This window comes from Argentina anserina, chromosome 2 (assembly GCF_933775445.1).
Source record: "Argentina anserina chromosome 2, drPotAnse1.1, whole genome shotgun sequence".
Classification (NCBI taxonomy): domain Eukaryota; kingdom Viridiplantae; phylum Streptophyta; class Magnoliopsida; order Rosales; family Rosaceae; genus Argentina; species Argentina anserina.
Window position 1 is genome coordinate 24876934 of NC_065873.1, and position 16921 is coordinate 24893854.

Here is a 16921-nt window from a genome sequence, read left to right on the forward strand (position 1 = left end):
TAGCGTTCACATTTAATAACGAAGATAGATTAGGTATCAATTTCATTTGACATCATGTATAAATCAAATTCATTTTAGGATAAGATTTATATGTTTTCTTTCTTTTCTTTTTTTTTAAATATCTTCTCGTACCAAAGTTATATTTCTTATTAAGTTACCTGGGCCTAGTCCAATGTATTCTTGAAAGGAAAGTATATTGCCATTGTCGACCCATATTAGGAGATTAAAAATGTTGCCAAGATCTCAATATCATGTGCATTTTTGGATCATATCATCATACATTACACACTTGAGGCAGTAGGTTAAGTCTCAAATCCCATTTTAGGAATCAAACCAAATTGCTTACACTACTATTACGTGTGAAAGTTGCCACAAATCGCTGGCTGAAGTGTTCATATAAACTCAAACCATCCAAATTGTTAATTATCCAGAGCCAGAGATTCACGCGTAGTCATTATAATCGTCAAAATCCTTCATATACAATACAATCCTTTGCATCCCCTCATACTTTTATTCACACCCGCCAAAACCGCTCAATCATCTGCATTTGAAGCTTGATCACATATCCAGAACAAACTCAGGTTTTCATTTTCTCCCATCTTCTTAGAAATTGCTTCTTTTTCTGGTTTTGTTGGTACGCAATTTATATGTTCAATAGGTATGATCATTTTGTTTTTGCCCTTTTCTGTTTCTGGTATTGAGTATTTGAATGTGGCCATTTTGATGCAAAATGCTGGAAACCCACATTGATGAATCGACGAACTAAACTTATAGGCTGAAATTTCATGTATCTGGGACAAATGAGCAAATGGTAGTGATAAATTTGTTGAGCTAATTTGATTTAACTATGTGATTGTAATATAATCTGAAAGTGTGTGTGTGCTCTCAGGTTCTTTGGTATAATTTGGGAATAGTAAAGCAGAGGATGCAAACAACAAAATGTTGCCTTCAACCCAATTGAAGAAAGGTGGTGCATGGAAGCCACAATTGATGAAAGACATTATGGTCATGTCCAAGTCAAGGTCTCGTACACAATTGAAAAGACAAAAATGGATAATTGCATTGGCTTGCGTCGTCTCCGTTTTTCTGATCACTGCTTATTTCTACCCGTCGCAAAGCTCTTCCACATGCTATCTCTTCTCTTCTCCTAATTGTAGTGGGATGTTTGGCAAGGCTCCTCCTACTCCTACAAGGGAACTAACTGATGATGAGACTGCATCTGAAGTTGTAGTCAAGGAGATTCTAAAGACTCCTCCTCTTCAGTCGAAGAATCCGAAAATTGCTTTCATGTTCTTGACTCCGGGCACTTTACCTTTCGAGGAGTTATGGGAAAATTTCTTTCAGGTAAGGCTTTCTGGCCCCTTCTGTGTTATATTATAGACATATGCTTGGAGATTTAAACTCCTAGATACATACAACACAGTTCATTTATATCTATGCATAGCTCTTGAAACTTCATATTTAAGAATGATTTGTAAAATTGCCTTTACGTTACACACATTATGTTTAAGGTACAGACTACCGATAGTATCCCTAGCTATAATCTGTCTGCCCTTTGGTTTTCTAAGTACTTGAAGATAATTGATGGGAGTATATTATCCACTCTCTAGTGAGAATTGGAAGTATGATCTTGCATTTCGATAAAGAAAGTTTCAGCTTTCTATATGGGAAACTATTGTGTTTCTTGGTTTTTCAAGTGTAACAAGAATGGAATGGTTTTCAGGGCCACGAGGACAAATTCAGTGTTTATGTACATGCGTCTAAGCAGAAACCAATACATGTGAGCCGCTATTTTGTCGATAGAGATATACATAGTGAACAGGTAGGAGTTTCTCACTGCTTTGTTATAGCTCAGCAAAAGTTTATCCCTTCCAGCAAGATGGATGTCTTTAATCATTTATAGATGCCTTTGATAATTAACTATCAGGTTGTTTGGGGGAAGTTTTCAATGGTTGAGGCAGAAAAGAGACTCTTGGCTAATGCACTTTTAGATCCTGATAACCAACATTTTGTTCTGCTGTCTGATAGGTAATTTAATTTTCGAAGTTTTATATGATGATGTTATGCTGAAATATATTTTGAAAGTTCCATTAATTGATTGTTTTACATTTTCCTTTCAGCTGCATACCACTGCATAGCTTCGATTATGTATATAACTATCTCATGTACACAAATGTCAGCTTTATAGATTGGTAAGCAAACTATACTAAGCTCGTATTCTGGTGCAGTTAATCATTTGTATTTACTTTCATCTGATTTGTGATATTTCTCTTCCTCTAGTTTTGTGGATCCTGGTCCGCATGGAACTGGGCGATATTCTGAGCATATGATGCCTGAAGTTGAAAAGCAGGAATTTCGAAAGGGTTCACAGGTATGTTCTTATCTCAACAACATACGTATAATATAGAGAGAAAATTTGATCGTCGACTAAGTTCTACAACTGCTGCATATATGGACCTCTGATGATTTTTTCCGTTATGGCTTATAAGATTTATAGAATCTGTATCCTTTTTAATGCTTAACGGATTCGAAAACATAATTCCTTTATAAAATGCTACTACCTATCATCAAAGGGAATGTTCTAATGCGCTTCTCTAATGCAGTGGTTCACTATGAAGAGGCAACATGCAATTGTTATGATGGCTGACAGTCTATACTATACCAAGTTCAAGCTTCACTGCAGGGTGATCTGCTGTTTTTATTTCACTGAATTCTTGCATCTGTACATGTGTTATATCTTGAAATCATGTGCCTGTATGTGTATACACTACTAGAGTCACAAGAAACATATTACTAGCTTAAGATTTAACATCTTGGTGATGATTTTTTTCGAATTTCTCAGCCGAACATGGATGGCCGCAATTGCTATTCGGACGAGCATTACCTGCCGACCTTCTTTCGGGTTAGCACTATGCTACTCTTGGTTTCATTTTGATCTGCAACTCAATTACTCCCCAAAATTTATCTGACCTACCATTTCACTCTTCCCACTAATATTGTTCCCCTTTATCAGATGAAAGATCCTTCTGGTCTTGCAAATTGGTCAGTAACATTTGTCGATTGGTCTGAAGGAAAATGGCATCCAAGAGCATTTAGAACACAGGATGTTAGTTATGATCTTCTTAGGAACATCACGGTATAGTTCTGTAAACCCCCTTTTCTCAACTTCCTGCGCTTCATGCGACATTCCATTCATTCATTAACACATTTTCACCTTCATTTCAGTCCATTGCTGAAAGCACACATGTGACAAGTGACGAAAAGGTACAACTAACCTTTCAGAAAACCATACTTAAATAATTTGATTTACTTGCCGATAAGAACTTACCTATTGCGGGTTTATACACGTTCGGTCACATGACTCACATTCTAGGATCGTGAGACAAAAGGTGTATACGCCCTAGCTTGCGGCAATGCCTAGTGTAGCACAACTTTGGGGTGATCCTAGCTTGAAAATTTCATCGAGTATTGCATTTCACTCTTGCAGAGAACACTACTGAGCGCTCCTTGCATGTGGAATGGGATGAAGCGACCATGTTTCTTGTTTGCCAGAAAGTTCTATCCTGAAACTCTGGGAAAACTGATGCACCTTTTCTCCAATTACACAAAAGTTTGATTTTCTTTCCTCTTTGTTGACCAATCATACAATGCCATGTGGCTTGTCATCTCGGATATTTGCTGTGAATATTTTGTCATGTCAGTGAAGCTGTCAGGGTATGGCTGGGATTGGTGGTACAGAGGCTGCTGTTGCTTGTTGTAAATTACTTCACCTTTTTCTGGTTAGAGCATACTCAATGTTGAATGAGAATTGCATTCTATTTCAGGTTTTGTATATGTATAAAGAGGAAAACACCTAAGCAAGTGTATTCTATGTGTACAAACAGTTAGTTTTAATCCCACTCTCATACTAGTAGTGCCCATCTCAGCTTGTTGATACTGTTCGACTTTAATTTTCTTGCTTTGCCTCCTAAGTAGGCTTTAAGGACCAAAAACAAGAACAATAAACAACTATAAGTCGTGAATTCAATGCGTCATTAGGCAATTTCCTCGATAGACTATGAGAGACCTCTAAGTTTTGTAATAGAATGTAGCGCTTCTGAAATTTTAGACGCTCGAGTAGTTACAACTTACATATATGGCTAAATTTTTGTAAAATTACTTATGAAAGGGTAATATAACCGATGCATTATTCTAATTTTTTTATTTTTAGAATCGACGTAAAGTCGAAGAAAATGTACGATACAACATTAACATATTCCGCCCTCGCGGGCTACGATAGAATTTAAATTGTGCAGAACAATCAAAATCCTGAATTAGAACTCTGATTATTCATATGCTGAATCTATGAGGAGAGGCGCAATAGAGTCACTAAGGAACCAAAGAAGCCGGTACCCACTTTTTAGCAGGAAAAACCTTACCACTCATTTGCTACTACTGGGACCACCATACCAGAGGAGACTACCCAAGGGACACTACAAATCTTAATTAAAGGTTAATGTCTAAAATTAAGACAAATGCCCTACGCCCAATGATATACTTAGCTAAAAAACTGAAAAAATAAAATAAAAATCCCAAACCAAGGCCTAGAGCCCCACCCCAAACCTAGGCCCAATGGCCCGAGCCCACCTCCTGTGAACCTGCAGAGCAACCGGCGCTAGATAACCAAATCTCTGCCGACTTCCGATCACATGGCCACCCCTTGTCAATGCCGGCCACCACCATAAAAGCTCCAACCATGTTTGCGGCATAGTAGTGGCCTACATAGCACGGAAGCTTGGTTGGAAGACCGATTCCCGCTTCGGAAGCGGAAGCGGGAGCGGAAGCGCTCGGAAGCGCGGGGAAGCGCGACGGAAGCGCGATTCCGAAAAAGGTGGGTTTGGAAGCGCGGCGGAAGCGTTGGCTTCCAAATTGGAAGCGCGACGGAAGCGTTGGCTTCCAAATTGGAAGCGCGACGGAAGCGTTGGCTTCTAAATTGGAAGCGCGATGGAAGCGTTGGCTTCCAAATTGGAAGCGCGGCGGAAGCTTTGACTTCCAAATTGGAAGGGTGATTCCTTCTCTACCTCTATTTCATCAATCAATGTCTTGAGACTCTTCTTGTCGTTTCATCTTCTTATTTATTTCGTTAAGCGGTTAAAGATGAATAACATCAATCAATCTAATATGTGTCAGAAATATGGGGAAGAGATATCAGGAAAATCTAGATGAGAGAGAGATATATAGAAAAGACATAGAGTTGTGGAGAGATATGAAAAAAAAATCCATATGAGAGAGAGAGACAGAGGGAAGACGGACTTTTTTTTTATCAATTTCATCTAGTCATGTCTCTTTGACTTGCACGTGTCCAACACCTTCACACTATGTTGTACATTCTTTTGTTTGAATTTTGAAATGAAGCTTTAATAATGCTATAATCAAAGATAATCATGGGATAGAAAATAAGTCATTAATATTTAACTAATTATTTTAATACTAGATAAAATAATTAAAAATAAAATATAAAAATATAATATATATATATATATATATTATTCCGATGCTTCCAAAACACACCCGCTTCCTTAATTTTTGAAAAAAAAACGCTTCCGCGTTTCCAAACGCTTCGCTTCCACGTACCCGCACCCGATTCCATGCAGCCTAGGTAGTGGCACCCTAATCGTCTGGATCCAGACCAGCGGCGGGCACAAAGATCCGACCCGGATCAAACTAGTCAAGACCTTGCCACTGTCGTCGCTATCCCTTCTCAAATCTCTGCCCAAACCCCACACCACCTTTCAAAAATCGCCTCACCAGAATAGCCGCCCTCAACATATTCACTGCCAGCAGCCCCTAAGCTAGGCTCTCATGGACCTGCTACAAATCCCGTCCAAGGACGACATCAAGGGACACACCGCCGGACGAGCAGGAAACCTCAAAAGAAAACCCTAAGATCTCCTGTTTTTGTGGTGCAAGCTAATATATTTGTTCTCAGCCACAATAATCGGATTTGTCTATGGTGCAGCGTTGCATACCATACATACCGAATTAGACGGTGGATAGAGGGTGTCTTAAAATGCACGTGAGGTGTGTGTGGTGTATGGACGGTGAATTAGGAACACTGCACGCATGGAGCGCTGCAACATATAATTTTCCCACGATAGTCCTCTCATTATTCCAATTGTTGAAAATCCATTGTTTCATCTACCAATAGAAAGTTACCAATTAGGACGACGTTAATGTGGTTTTACCGTTTTGGGGGCCTCGTAAACCCTAAAGTAGTGCTCAAAATTCAAAAATTAAAAAAGACTCTCCACATCCCTCCACACTCATTGGCAATCCCAGCCGCTCATCCATTTTCATTTTTCGATAGAAACTGAAAATCATCCGCTAGCGGCAAGCCCGCTTCTTAAATGTTAAAAAGTAAAAAAATATATGTATAAAAGTAAAAAGAAAAACAAAACTGAACAACCCACGACCTCACCTGAGTGAAAGAGATAACTGAGCACCATTCTCTCTCTCTTTCCTGCTAGGGTTTACGGGCTGTGACAATGGCGCCGAGAAAACGCAAGGCTGATGAGGACGCCGAGCCGGCGGGGAACCCCTCCGAGTCAACTCGGATGGTGACTCGGGGCGCGGAGGCCGCGGCCCGTCGGCAGACTCGAAGCTCCACTCAGGGAGGTGGTGGTAAGACTAAGAAAGCGACTCCTCAGAAACCGGCGGCGACGAGGAAGAAGAGCAAGAAGAAAGAGGCGAAGAAACCGGAGGAAGTGAAGACTGAAGAAGAAGAAGAGGGCAAGGTTGAAGCTGAGGAGGTGAACAGGAAGACTATTGTGGTTGAACGCTGGTGACGAATTTCTATCCCTTTGATTTTGCTTGCTCAGAAAGATTAGGGACTGTAGAAATTGTGATTCTGATTTTACTATAGTTTATTTTAATTTCTGTTCACACAATAATTTTAGATTTAGTTTGTGCCCCTAAAATTAGGGGAGGCTCGGATATAATTGCTTCCCCAATTTTGATCTTCCAATTGAGACAAACGAATTTGAATTGGGAAAAAGGTGTAGTGAGGGTTACCGTTAGAATTGTCAATTCCGGCATGTTTGCTTCCATTTTGAAATGTGGCCGCTAATTGGATTTGAAATGATATTAATTGGATGGCTTGATGCTTATAACAATTTTTGATTACGAGACCAAACGGTTGTACTTGCAAATGTATGAAAACTATTCGATTGGGTTGTGTTTTGACACAGTGTGATGGCTTTAGCCAAAACCGATGCTTGAATTGTGTGTGTTTTGCCTTTGCTAGCTACTTATTTAAAGGATTACTGTTCTTTTTTGCTGATTTTCGTTTTCTTTTTCTAGCACGCAATGCAATGCATTTAAGACAAGGGCCGAGCAGGTGAAAGCTAGTTTGGAGAGTCTGCCTGGCATCTCTGTGGCAATTAACCCTATTAAGGTATGTTCATGAAGGGTATTCACTCTAACCGCAGGTTGTATAATAGAATTTGACAATCTTTTCCTTATCTAATACGACTCTAGTGATAGATTCAATTTTCTGTCTCTGTTGATTTTCTTCGTACACTTAATTTAGTTTCGATTCAGAAAGTATTAGAACTATTTGGAAGCTAATGCATTTAAAACAGTAGAGCTTTAACATGGTTGTATAAACTCTTTGATCTCATAAATTGTGCCATCATTTGCTGCTCAGTTCTCACTATCTACAGCTTAAGTTGTATAATATGATTCTAGCAAGATAGTAAATGAATGTATGGGACCAACTGCTTGTTTATTTTTCTGTGTTATATTCTCCAATAATGAAGAAGTACGACAATTTAGTGAACTAACTTGCTTTCTTTTTCTTGTCTTTGTGGAATAGCCAAGAAGGGGTTGCTTTGAAATACGGGAAGAAGGTGGTGAGAAGTTCATCAGTCTATTGGTAACTCTTACAGACTTACACCACCCTATATTTAGAGAGCTGTAATTGTATTTAATAAAAAAAAATCTTGCCTATGTTCTTTCGTTTTTTACATTTTAGTAAATTTCTGAGGATCCTCATTCTATTCTGGTAATGTGCTTGTCCATGGTCAAAGGAGATCACTTAAGGAAGAGAAATCATGATTTTTTTTTATAATTATTGAACTTCTGCGGATCGTTATGAAAAGAAAAGACTGGTATCTGTAGGTTGTAGAAATAGGTTGCTGATAATGCGTCATGTTTGTGTCACAGCAAACTTATCCACGTAGCCTGCAGTCCTGCAAACTTATCTTTGGCAGAACTTGAAACCTATCCCAATGGATTCAACTCTATTAGTAGTACTAGTAGTAATGATAACTGAATAACCTAGTGTAATGAAGACTATCTTATATGATGCTTGTTATATTGCGTCTTTTCCTTGTGTGAACTTGATTTTCGGACACTTCCTTTTCTACCAATCCTGAACCTAGATGCTATTGCAGAAATGGAAAAACATAATAGTCTGCCTTTTCTATTATCTCTGCTGATGAGTTACTTGTTTACACAATTGAACATTCTGTAATTGGCTTAACGGGTTTTCGTTAACAGGACATGAAGCGGCCATTTAAACCTATGAAGGATCTGAACATGCAGGATGTTATTGACAATATAATTCAGAAGATCCAGTGAATGAGGTGATGCGTGGCATGGAAGTGGAGTTATATATTAGATGGGGGAACATCTTTTTGTTGTAATCTTTAACTTGCTTCATTGAAAGTAGAGACTTTAGACTACTAATCCTATATTTAGGATACCTGTGATCATATTTTTTGTTAGTCAAGCCAAGTGCTAGATATCCTTTACATATATGATCATATTTAAATTCAGTTTCCCAATCTCTGATTCTAATTTCTATGCTCCCTCCCCAAATTGAGTTGATTCTGGTTTATAATTGAGCCTAGGCATTGATAGGTGCAACTGCTAGTCTGCTACTCGAACAAGCATTACCTTCTGCTGTACTAGCATTTTGGGTTACGTTTAACACTGCATTTCACTCGTCTATCTTTTACGTCTTGCCGTTAATTTCGTCTAAATGAATTGCGAGTTGTGTTCAATAGCCTAAGCGGATTTAGAGATCACTTATACAACTCTTCTATGCACCGTTCTCATTGGCATTAGAAATACATTCAAATGATCCAATAGCAATTTTTCAAATGCAATGAATATTTTGTTAGAATGAAATGTGGTATTAAGGGAAGAGTGACACGGATACCATTAGCGAAAGAATACATACTACCAGTGATGAAACGGTTTTCTAAGAACCTTTGACAAAAACGATTAAGTTAAGCATAATGTATGTAACAAAAAGAGTTATACTCATTAATCATCTAAACTTGATAAATCAATAAGAAATCGTCGTGTGTATAGATAAACTAGCATTTTATGTTGATCAATTACTAATTTGTTATCAAGACACGTATATTTTTACCGTCTTCACAATTGATGAAGGCTTAATCATTCATCAATTATTATAATTCGGATAAATAAATAAATAACGGTCGATTGTACGGACACAAACTCGTTTTTCATTTAATAAACTAGTAATTTTGAATTGTGATCACACCGAGTCTACTTTGTTCTTTATCCATCGTCAAAGTAAGTCACATTTGGTAAATCCCTCAGCAAAATAAGTCAACAAGATCATATCATTCATACGGAAACACTGCTACTCCATTTACTAAAGCGGTAAAAGGTATCAACCGTAAAAAAGGGTAATAAATTCTCCATTTCCTGTAAGAATTATAATAGTGATTGACTAGTTTGACTCCTCCATTCTGTATTATAGTAACTAATAAATCAAGATCAGGTAACTAATATAAAATTAGTTGGTGCCTTGGTGAGCGTGACGGTACTACTGTGGGTGAGTTTAGTGAGTCGTAAATGTGTGGACAAGCGGACCTTCCCCGTTTTGGCTTCAGAACACACACACACACACACTTCGTGACACTGACTATCCAACGGTCAGAGAGTCGCTTAGTATTGCTTAATCGAATCTCAGCCGTTCAGTGTAGCGGGAAATTGGAGGAAGAAAGATATTCTAGACCCTTCGGATTAAAAAATAGAATATAATTCAGGACTGAGCCAACTGTACAGCCGGTACACAAGGCACGCCTGAGCTGAGAGAAATAAGAGAGAAGGGAGAGAGAAACCAATTCAGTTATTCCATTTCTTTGTTATCTTGAGCAAAAAGCTCAGAGCTATCTTCTCTCTATCTTCTTTGCTTCTAAAGCTTGCTAGGGTTTGTGAGTCGTAACAATGGCGAGAAAGCGCAAGGCTGACAAAATCGAGCCATCGCCGTCCAAGGCCAGCAGTTCTAGCAAGAAGACTCGCCGCCAAAAAGCAGAAGACACTCCCCGAGCAGCGAAGAATCGCAGCCGGAAAGAAGAAGAGGAACCATCGCCGGCCAAGGCCAGCAGTTCCGGCAAGAAGACTAGCCGCAAAGAAGCAGAAGACATTCCCCGAGCAGCGAAGAGTCGCGGCCGAAAAGCAGCCGAGGAATCATCGCCGGCCAAGGCCAGCAGTTCCGGCAAGAAGACTCGCCGCAAAGAAGCAGAAGACATTCCCCGAGCAGCGAAGAGTCGAGGCCAAAAAGCAACCGAGGAACAATCGCCGGCCAAGGCCAGCAGTTCCGGGAAGAAGACTCGCCGCCAACAAGCAGAAGACACTCCCCAGGCAGCGACGAGTCAAGGCCAAAATGCAGCCAAGGCCAAGGCCAGCCCCGGCGTGCAGACTCGGGGCCAAAGAGAAAAGGCGGAGGCGATGCAGCGGAAGCCAAAGCGGAAGCCGAAAAAGGAAGGTGCTAAGGTGTTTAAGTTCGAAGACCCTGAGAAGGTGATGAGAGCAAACAGAGCAGCCGCCAGGAGCAAGGAGGAGGCGGAGAAGTCTAAGGCGGAGTCCGATGGAGACGAAGAAGAGGAGAAGTCCGATGAAGACGAAGAAGAGAAGAAGTCCGATGGAGACGAAGAGAAAAAGTCCGATGAAGACGAAGAGGAGAAATCCGACGGAGACAAAGAGGAGAAGTCCGATGGAGACAAAGCGCCGGAGTCCGATAGTGACGAAGAGCCGGAATCCGATGGAGGCGAAGCTAAGAAGTCCGATAGAGACGAAGCTAAGAAGTCCGGCGGAGAAGAAGCTAAGAAATCCGGCGGAGACGGAGCGGGGAAATCGGGAGTGGACAAAGAGGCGAGTTCCGATGAGGACAAAGAGGCGAAATCTGGTGAAGACGCGGCGGCGAAGTCCGAAGAAGGCCAGGAGGCGGCGGAGTCCAGCAAACGCAAAGGCAAGGGAAAATTGAAGATCAAGAAGGAACAAGGAACAAAGAACAAGGACACGAGGAGGATTCATATCAGGCACTGGTGAGGCCATTTCTATCCCTCTATCTTTGTTTCGTATTGAATAATATTGTTGAAATTTGATCTTGTATTTCGTGCTGTTCATATCGTTGATTAATCGCTGTTCATATCAAAATTAGGGGAAAACGCAGGCCGAAATACTCACTTCATTTTACTAGGCTTTCTTTGATAATCTTGTTATGTTTTAGTATTACTATCAATTTCTTGTTCTGAAAAGGTATATAGGTAGAAAATTTTGGTCTGATTGCGTCTTTTTTAAGAAATTAAAGCAGAGGAGAAGAAAATGTGACCACTGCGTTAGGCAGTGTTAAATTGGCAGTGAAATTTTCAATGGATTGCTTTTGTTCTTCTGCTTTGGTGGCTAAGAAGTTGTAGCAACAAAAATGAATATAAAGAGCAAACTGCTTCCTCCTGTTGAACTTGTGCGCATCTGAATATTTACAAGCATGATTCATGACTGTTGCAGTAGTGTAATTGAGCTTTTAAATCGATCAATTAGTAGAAGCCAGTGAATAAATACAACGATAAACTGGAGTGATATTGATGTATGTTGTATTCTGTATTCATAGACTATTCTCATTGCTGGAAACACTTCTTTTTACTGAACCAGTGAAAAGTGATGGCCTTATGCTTACAACAAATTCTGGTTATAATAGGATAATTAAAGTTTCAGTTTGACACTTGGTATTACTGTCTTGCTATATATATGTATACTATGGCTGGTTTGCATTTCTGGGGAAATGGTGAAGCAGGCTTAGCTTCTCCATATTCCCTGCAGCACTCTAGTGAGGGCTTCATGCCACGGCTATTTCTTCTTGAATTTTGCTGCCTTCCATTCATCTTATAGACAGTTCCTTTTTCCTTTAATTTTTTTTTTCAGCGAGGATTCCGGTCCGTTATTCATGGCCAGGGCTCAAGAGTTGAAAGCTGCTTTGGAGAGTGTTGGCTGCATTGTGACAATCGATAACGAGGTATGGTTTCATTATCATCTGGTTTTCACCATCAACAAATTAAAATTATAAAAGACCATTACTGGCAAAATCCAGGACTAATGTTTCTTCATCCCAATTAGTTATCATACACCAATTGAATAAGGCATTGTTAGTGATTTAACTTCTTTCTTTGTTTTTTCCCTTTGTTATAGATAAGAAAGGGTTGCTTTGAAATGCGGGTTGTAGGTGGTGATGCAATCATCCATTATATGGTAATTCTTCCACCCTTTTATATAAGAGGTTGTGTGTTTATATGATTTTCAAGTTCTTATCTATGCCTTTTCCTTTTCAGACTTTTTGTACTTGTTTGAGGATCCTCATTATGTTTGTGGTATATGCTTTTACATCTTGAAAGGAGAGGCATGATAAACATGCTTATAATTGTTAAATTCTTCTTGATGCTAACGAATAGAAATGATGGCTATATTCTTTCAACAATAGGCATGATTTAGACCAGTGAATCTGTATCCTTGAAGTAAGCTGGGATCTTAATAGTTAAAACAATCTACTATGAGACAACTAGTGGTAGTTAGTGTTTGTAGAGAATGAAAAAAATATGCATGGACGTGTGAACTAGTTAGGAAAGGTTCAAGTCAAATAAATCAAGTACCAGAATGCTTAATCTTGGTTTCTGAGTAAATTTTCTAGTAACCATGCTCAGATGAGGATGGCTTTGACTGCCTTGAGCCTCATGATAATAATGGAGAAAAATATAGCTACAGAACATTAATTGACCCTAGAAACTAAAATAATGAAATATCAGTAACAGGCAAAAGTGTGGGAATGGTTTATTATGTTTTGATAATTAACTATTAGGCTATTGGCTCATGAATTTTTTTTACCTTACTGATGGAGTTGTGTAATTTACTGATATATTTGCAGGACATGAAGAAACCATATAAAATTTTGGAGGAACTAGACGTGGAGTCAGTTGTTGCTGCTGCAATGGCCAACTAATGAGTGAAGGTGAAGCACTGCATGCAAGAGGAGTTATGTACCAGCATGGAAATATACTTTCGTTGTTAGGGAGTTTCATTGCATTGAATGTAGAAGCTTATACTACTGATCTAGTGATCATCTGCATCAATAGTTCAATACTTGCTCTTTTCTAAACCGCTGGCGGGCCATTATCTGGGTCAGTGTTGAGAGATAGGATGATGATATCGATATACATTTTTGTTAGTGCGTGAAGGCAATCAAGTACTGGAGATATTATTGGGATGCTTTGACGTACGGTATAGTATTCAAATTTAGTTTCCAATGTTTGTGGTTCTAAGTTCTATATATGCTGCCTTTGTGCTTGCTTCTAGAGTTGATTATGCTTTACAGGTAAATCAATTCATCTGAGTGATGATCATTTCTGAATGTGGTATGCAGTTAAAATGCATCCTCTTTTATATATGATATGAAAGGAATTTTTTAATCCTAGTCAGCTTAGGAATAATAATTCTCTTGCAGATATATTGTTGTACATACACTGAATGATAACTGTCATGTCTTTTGTTCATCAAGTAGCATCTGTTATGAGTAAAACCCCTCTCAGTTAGGGAGAATGAGGCTTTCTCAATTCTCACCCCTTCTCCCTTTTGTTCCATCTCATAATATCAAATCTAGTCATTAATCTAGTACTCATTTCCTTACAAAACCACTAAATTAAAAATGCGATGAGGGCAATCACCACCCGATCCACCCCGAGGCCCGGGACGCTTGAAACATGAATCTAGACTCGGTATCCAAATTTAGGAAGATTGTTTAATGGCGATCGATCGACATGTTTGCAAACAATGTCTAATTTATGTCTTGATCGACTATTCTTAGACAATTTCTAACTAATCGGTCAAAAGCATTGGCTAGTTTTGAATGGAAAGGAGAAATTCACTCCTAAACTCTAGATCTCTCTAACACCCAATCGTTGTTTTGCAGTATATAACTCCCCCAAACCCTTCTGCACAAACCATGCTTTGAAAGAGAAAGCGGTAAACTTCATCTTTCAAAGCACCAAAATAAAAGGGAGACATCACAAATAAAGATGGACAGGAAAGCCTCTTCCATCATCTTCCTCTCTTTCTTTTTGGTCGCCTCGGCCTCCGCCTTTGACATCCTGAAGCTCCTCGAGCATGACTCAGAGCTGAGCAGCTTCAGCGCTGCCCTCAAGGAATCCAAGCTCGCTGATCAGATCAACAAGCGCAGCACCGTCACTGTCCTCGCAGTTGACAATGGTGGCGTCTCCGGCCTCTCCAGCATGTCCGCTGATGAGGCCAAGAAGGTCTTGGCCGCCCACGTCGTGCTCGACTACTTCGATGAGCCCAAGCTAAAGGGATTGGCAAAGAAAGACAAGCCCACAACCGTAACCACAATGCTCCAATCCACAGGCGAGGCTCAGAACCAGCAGGGATTCATTAACGTAGGGATAAACAAAGCTGGAGATATCGCCTTCGGTTCAGCAGTCAAAGGTAGTGGCTTGGATTCCAAGTTTGTCAGGTCCGTCACTGAGCAGCCTTACAACATCTCTGTGCTTCAAGTCAGTTCTCTCATTGAGATTCCTGACCTTGTTGCTGCAAGCCCCGGTAGTGCACCTAAGAAAGCTCCTGCACCTGCTAAAGAAGACGACGTCGTTGAGGAGGATGCCGTCGCCCCCTCACCTGATGATGTTGATGAAGCAGTGCTCTCATCTCCACCAGTGTCCGGAGACTCCCCAACAGAAGCACCAGAGAATGCACCAGAGCACTCACCAGAAAAACCAGTAACTGCCGATACGCATGCACCTCCTACGAATCCCTCGGCTGCTTCTCGCGTCGAGTTGGCTCTTGGTGCCTTTCTCGTGATGGGTTTGGCTTCAATTTTGGCTTAATTAGATTCATGCTGTATACGCCGCTCCATGAGAAGAGAATGGGATGAGTACGTTAGTACGTACCTGGTGTTCATGCAAGAATGATTATTGTAGAAGGCAAATGTATATTTTCTCAATACATTGAAATGGAAGAGGGCGTTTAATTCCTTAATTGCTCGCTCCGGCCTACAATACATAACTAATAACTAATTAACCAACTAACTAAGGAAACTGCAAACCATAATGTAGTACGATAATTACTGATACCATGATGCATATATGTACATGCATGCACTAGGTTAATTTCTACGCACCTCAACAACAACAATTAAAGGGAACAAAGGAAACCCATAAGCACATTTCATCGAACACATACCGGTGATGATCCCTGAACCAATTTGGGATACGTAGTAACGTAAACACGAGGATATAGAAAATATCACCAGATCGAGTAGTGTTCAAAAGTCAAAACACGTACGCTGACATTATCCCTTGAAGTTAATATCTTCCATCGTGAACTCAAGAAACTCAATATTTGCTTTTTAACATTCGTCAGTAATAATGTATGACAAGAGGTCTGTGTAACTGTGTAAGACAGATCGGAAGAGTTGTTCAATCATGTTAGCAAGAGCCTCTTCAGTTTTGTTTCCTTCCCAATAAATGTATTAAGAATATAAATTTATCCATATGATCGAGAGATAGGATATAAGCAATTACGCAACTCAACTCATTGAAAAAATGGAAGAACAATATATATATAAACGAATCAACAACAAATCACCGTATATGGCCGGTTTCAAACTTTCAATCCCATACCAATCTAAAATAAGTATCTAACGTACTCCTTGCTAGTCTTAATAATCCCCATATCTACGCTGCCGTAGAGCCCGATCACGAGATATCAATATTAGGTCATATATAAGGCACCAAGAATAGCACCTCTAAAATCTCTAAGCATGTCTCTGTAAAACCAGCACAACAAGAGGCTCTGGTTAAGAGGAGCTATCCCAATCACCATTTTGTATGATTTATTTACTAAACCAAGGAATGGAGAGGATGCCAGATGATTTCACGTATAAGGAGATCTACGAACCTTGCGTTGGCAGCTTCTTCCAAAAAGTGAGATCCAAGAGAGTACGTATTGTACGTACGTGCACCCAGATATATGCAAATTTATTGAAGGAATTAACATGCGAATGACTTAATCTATAAAAGTCTAATAAATAGATTGTAACAAATCATTTTAAAGTCACAACGGATCATTACTGAGTTCAAAACACAACTCAGTCCAATCGATTATTACAAACCAAATATATAATTCGACATTATATCATATGGAAATGTAAAAATCCTCATATAAATCCACACAAATCCTCACCACAAGATAGGATAAAAAAACAACTTCAAGTCCTCAGAGTGGTCCGTCGATTTCCGCTAATCCACACTTGCGGAATTATCCCCTACACCATCGAATAGGTGCACCGGGATTGTAATAATCCTCACAATCACTCACAATTCTCACAAATAAAACCACACCAATTCTCACACACAAATCCACGCTAAAAACCTCACCACAAGTAGGATTCGAACGACTTCGAGCCTCCGGAGTTGTGACTCAATCTCCGCTAATCAACACCTGCGGAATTATCCACTACACCATCGGATTGGTGCACCGGGATTGTAAACACAAACCCGGTAAGCTTATAGCTCGTATGAGTAAAATGAAAATATAATCGCATATCAATATATACGAAAAA

General features: G+C 39.6%; 4 protein-coding genes across 4 annotated transcripts; all 4 read left to right on the plus strand.

Annotated features, from left to right (window-relative positions):
- Positions 1–1008: 1008 nt before the first annotated feature.
- On the plus strand, positions 1009–3616 carry LOC126784576 (glycosyltransferase BC10-like). Its single transcript, XM_050510041.1, has 10 exons — positions 1009–1344; positions 1724–1822; positions 1928–2028; positions 2121–2192; positions 2281–2371; positions 2604–2684; positions 2843–2902; positions 3014–3136; positions 3226–3264; positions 3488–3616. The coding sequence occupies exons 1-10, from the start codon at positions 1009–1011 to the stop codon at positions 3614–3616; spliced, it is 1131 nt and encodes a 376-aa protein (XP_050365998.1).
- Positions 3617–6452: 2836 nt separating this feature from the next.
- LOC126784550 (uncharacterized) lies at positions 6453–8839 on the plus strand. The gene is made up of 4 exons (XM_050510014.1): positions 6453–6820; positions 7339–7432; positions 7853–7912; positions 8539–8839. Exons 1-4 carry the CDS (start codon positions 6525–6527, stop codon positions 8617–8619), a joined length of 531 nt encoding a protein of 176 aa, XP_050365971.1. The 5' UTR covers positions 6453–6524; the 3' UTR covers positions 8620–8839.
- Positions 8840–10245: 1406 nt separating this feature from the next.
- On the plus strand, positions 10246–13291 carry LOC126784234 (uncharacterized). Its single transcript, XM_050509714.1, has 4 exons — positions 10246–11345; positions 12223–12313; positions 12487–12546; positions 13217–13291. Exons 1-4 carry the CDS (start codon positions 10246–10248, stop codon positions 13289–13291), a joined length of 1326 nt encoding a protein of 441 aa, XP_050365671.1.
- A 1072-nt stretch (positions 13292–14363) lies between these two features.
- On the plus strand, positions 14364–15185 carry LOC126784235 (fasciclin-like arabinogalactan protein 14). The gene has a single exon (XM_050509715.1). It carries the CDS (start codon positions 14364–14366, stop codon positions 15183–15185), a length of 822 nt encoding a protein of 273 aa, XP_050365672.1.
- Positions 15186–16921: the final 1736 nt, after the last annotated feature.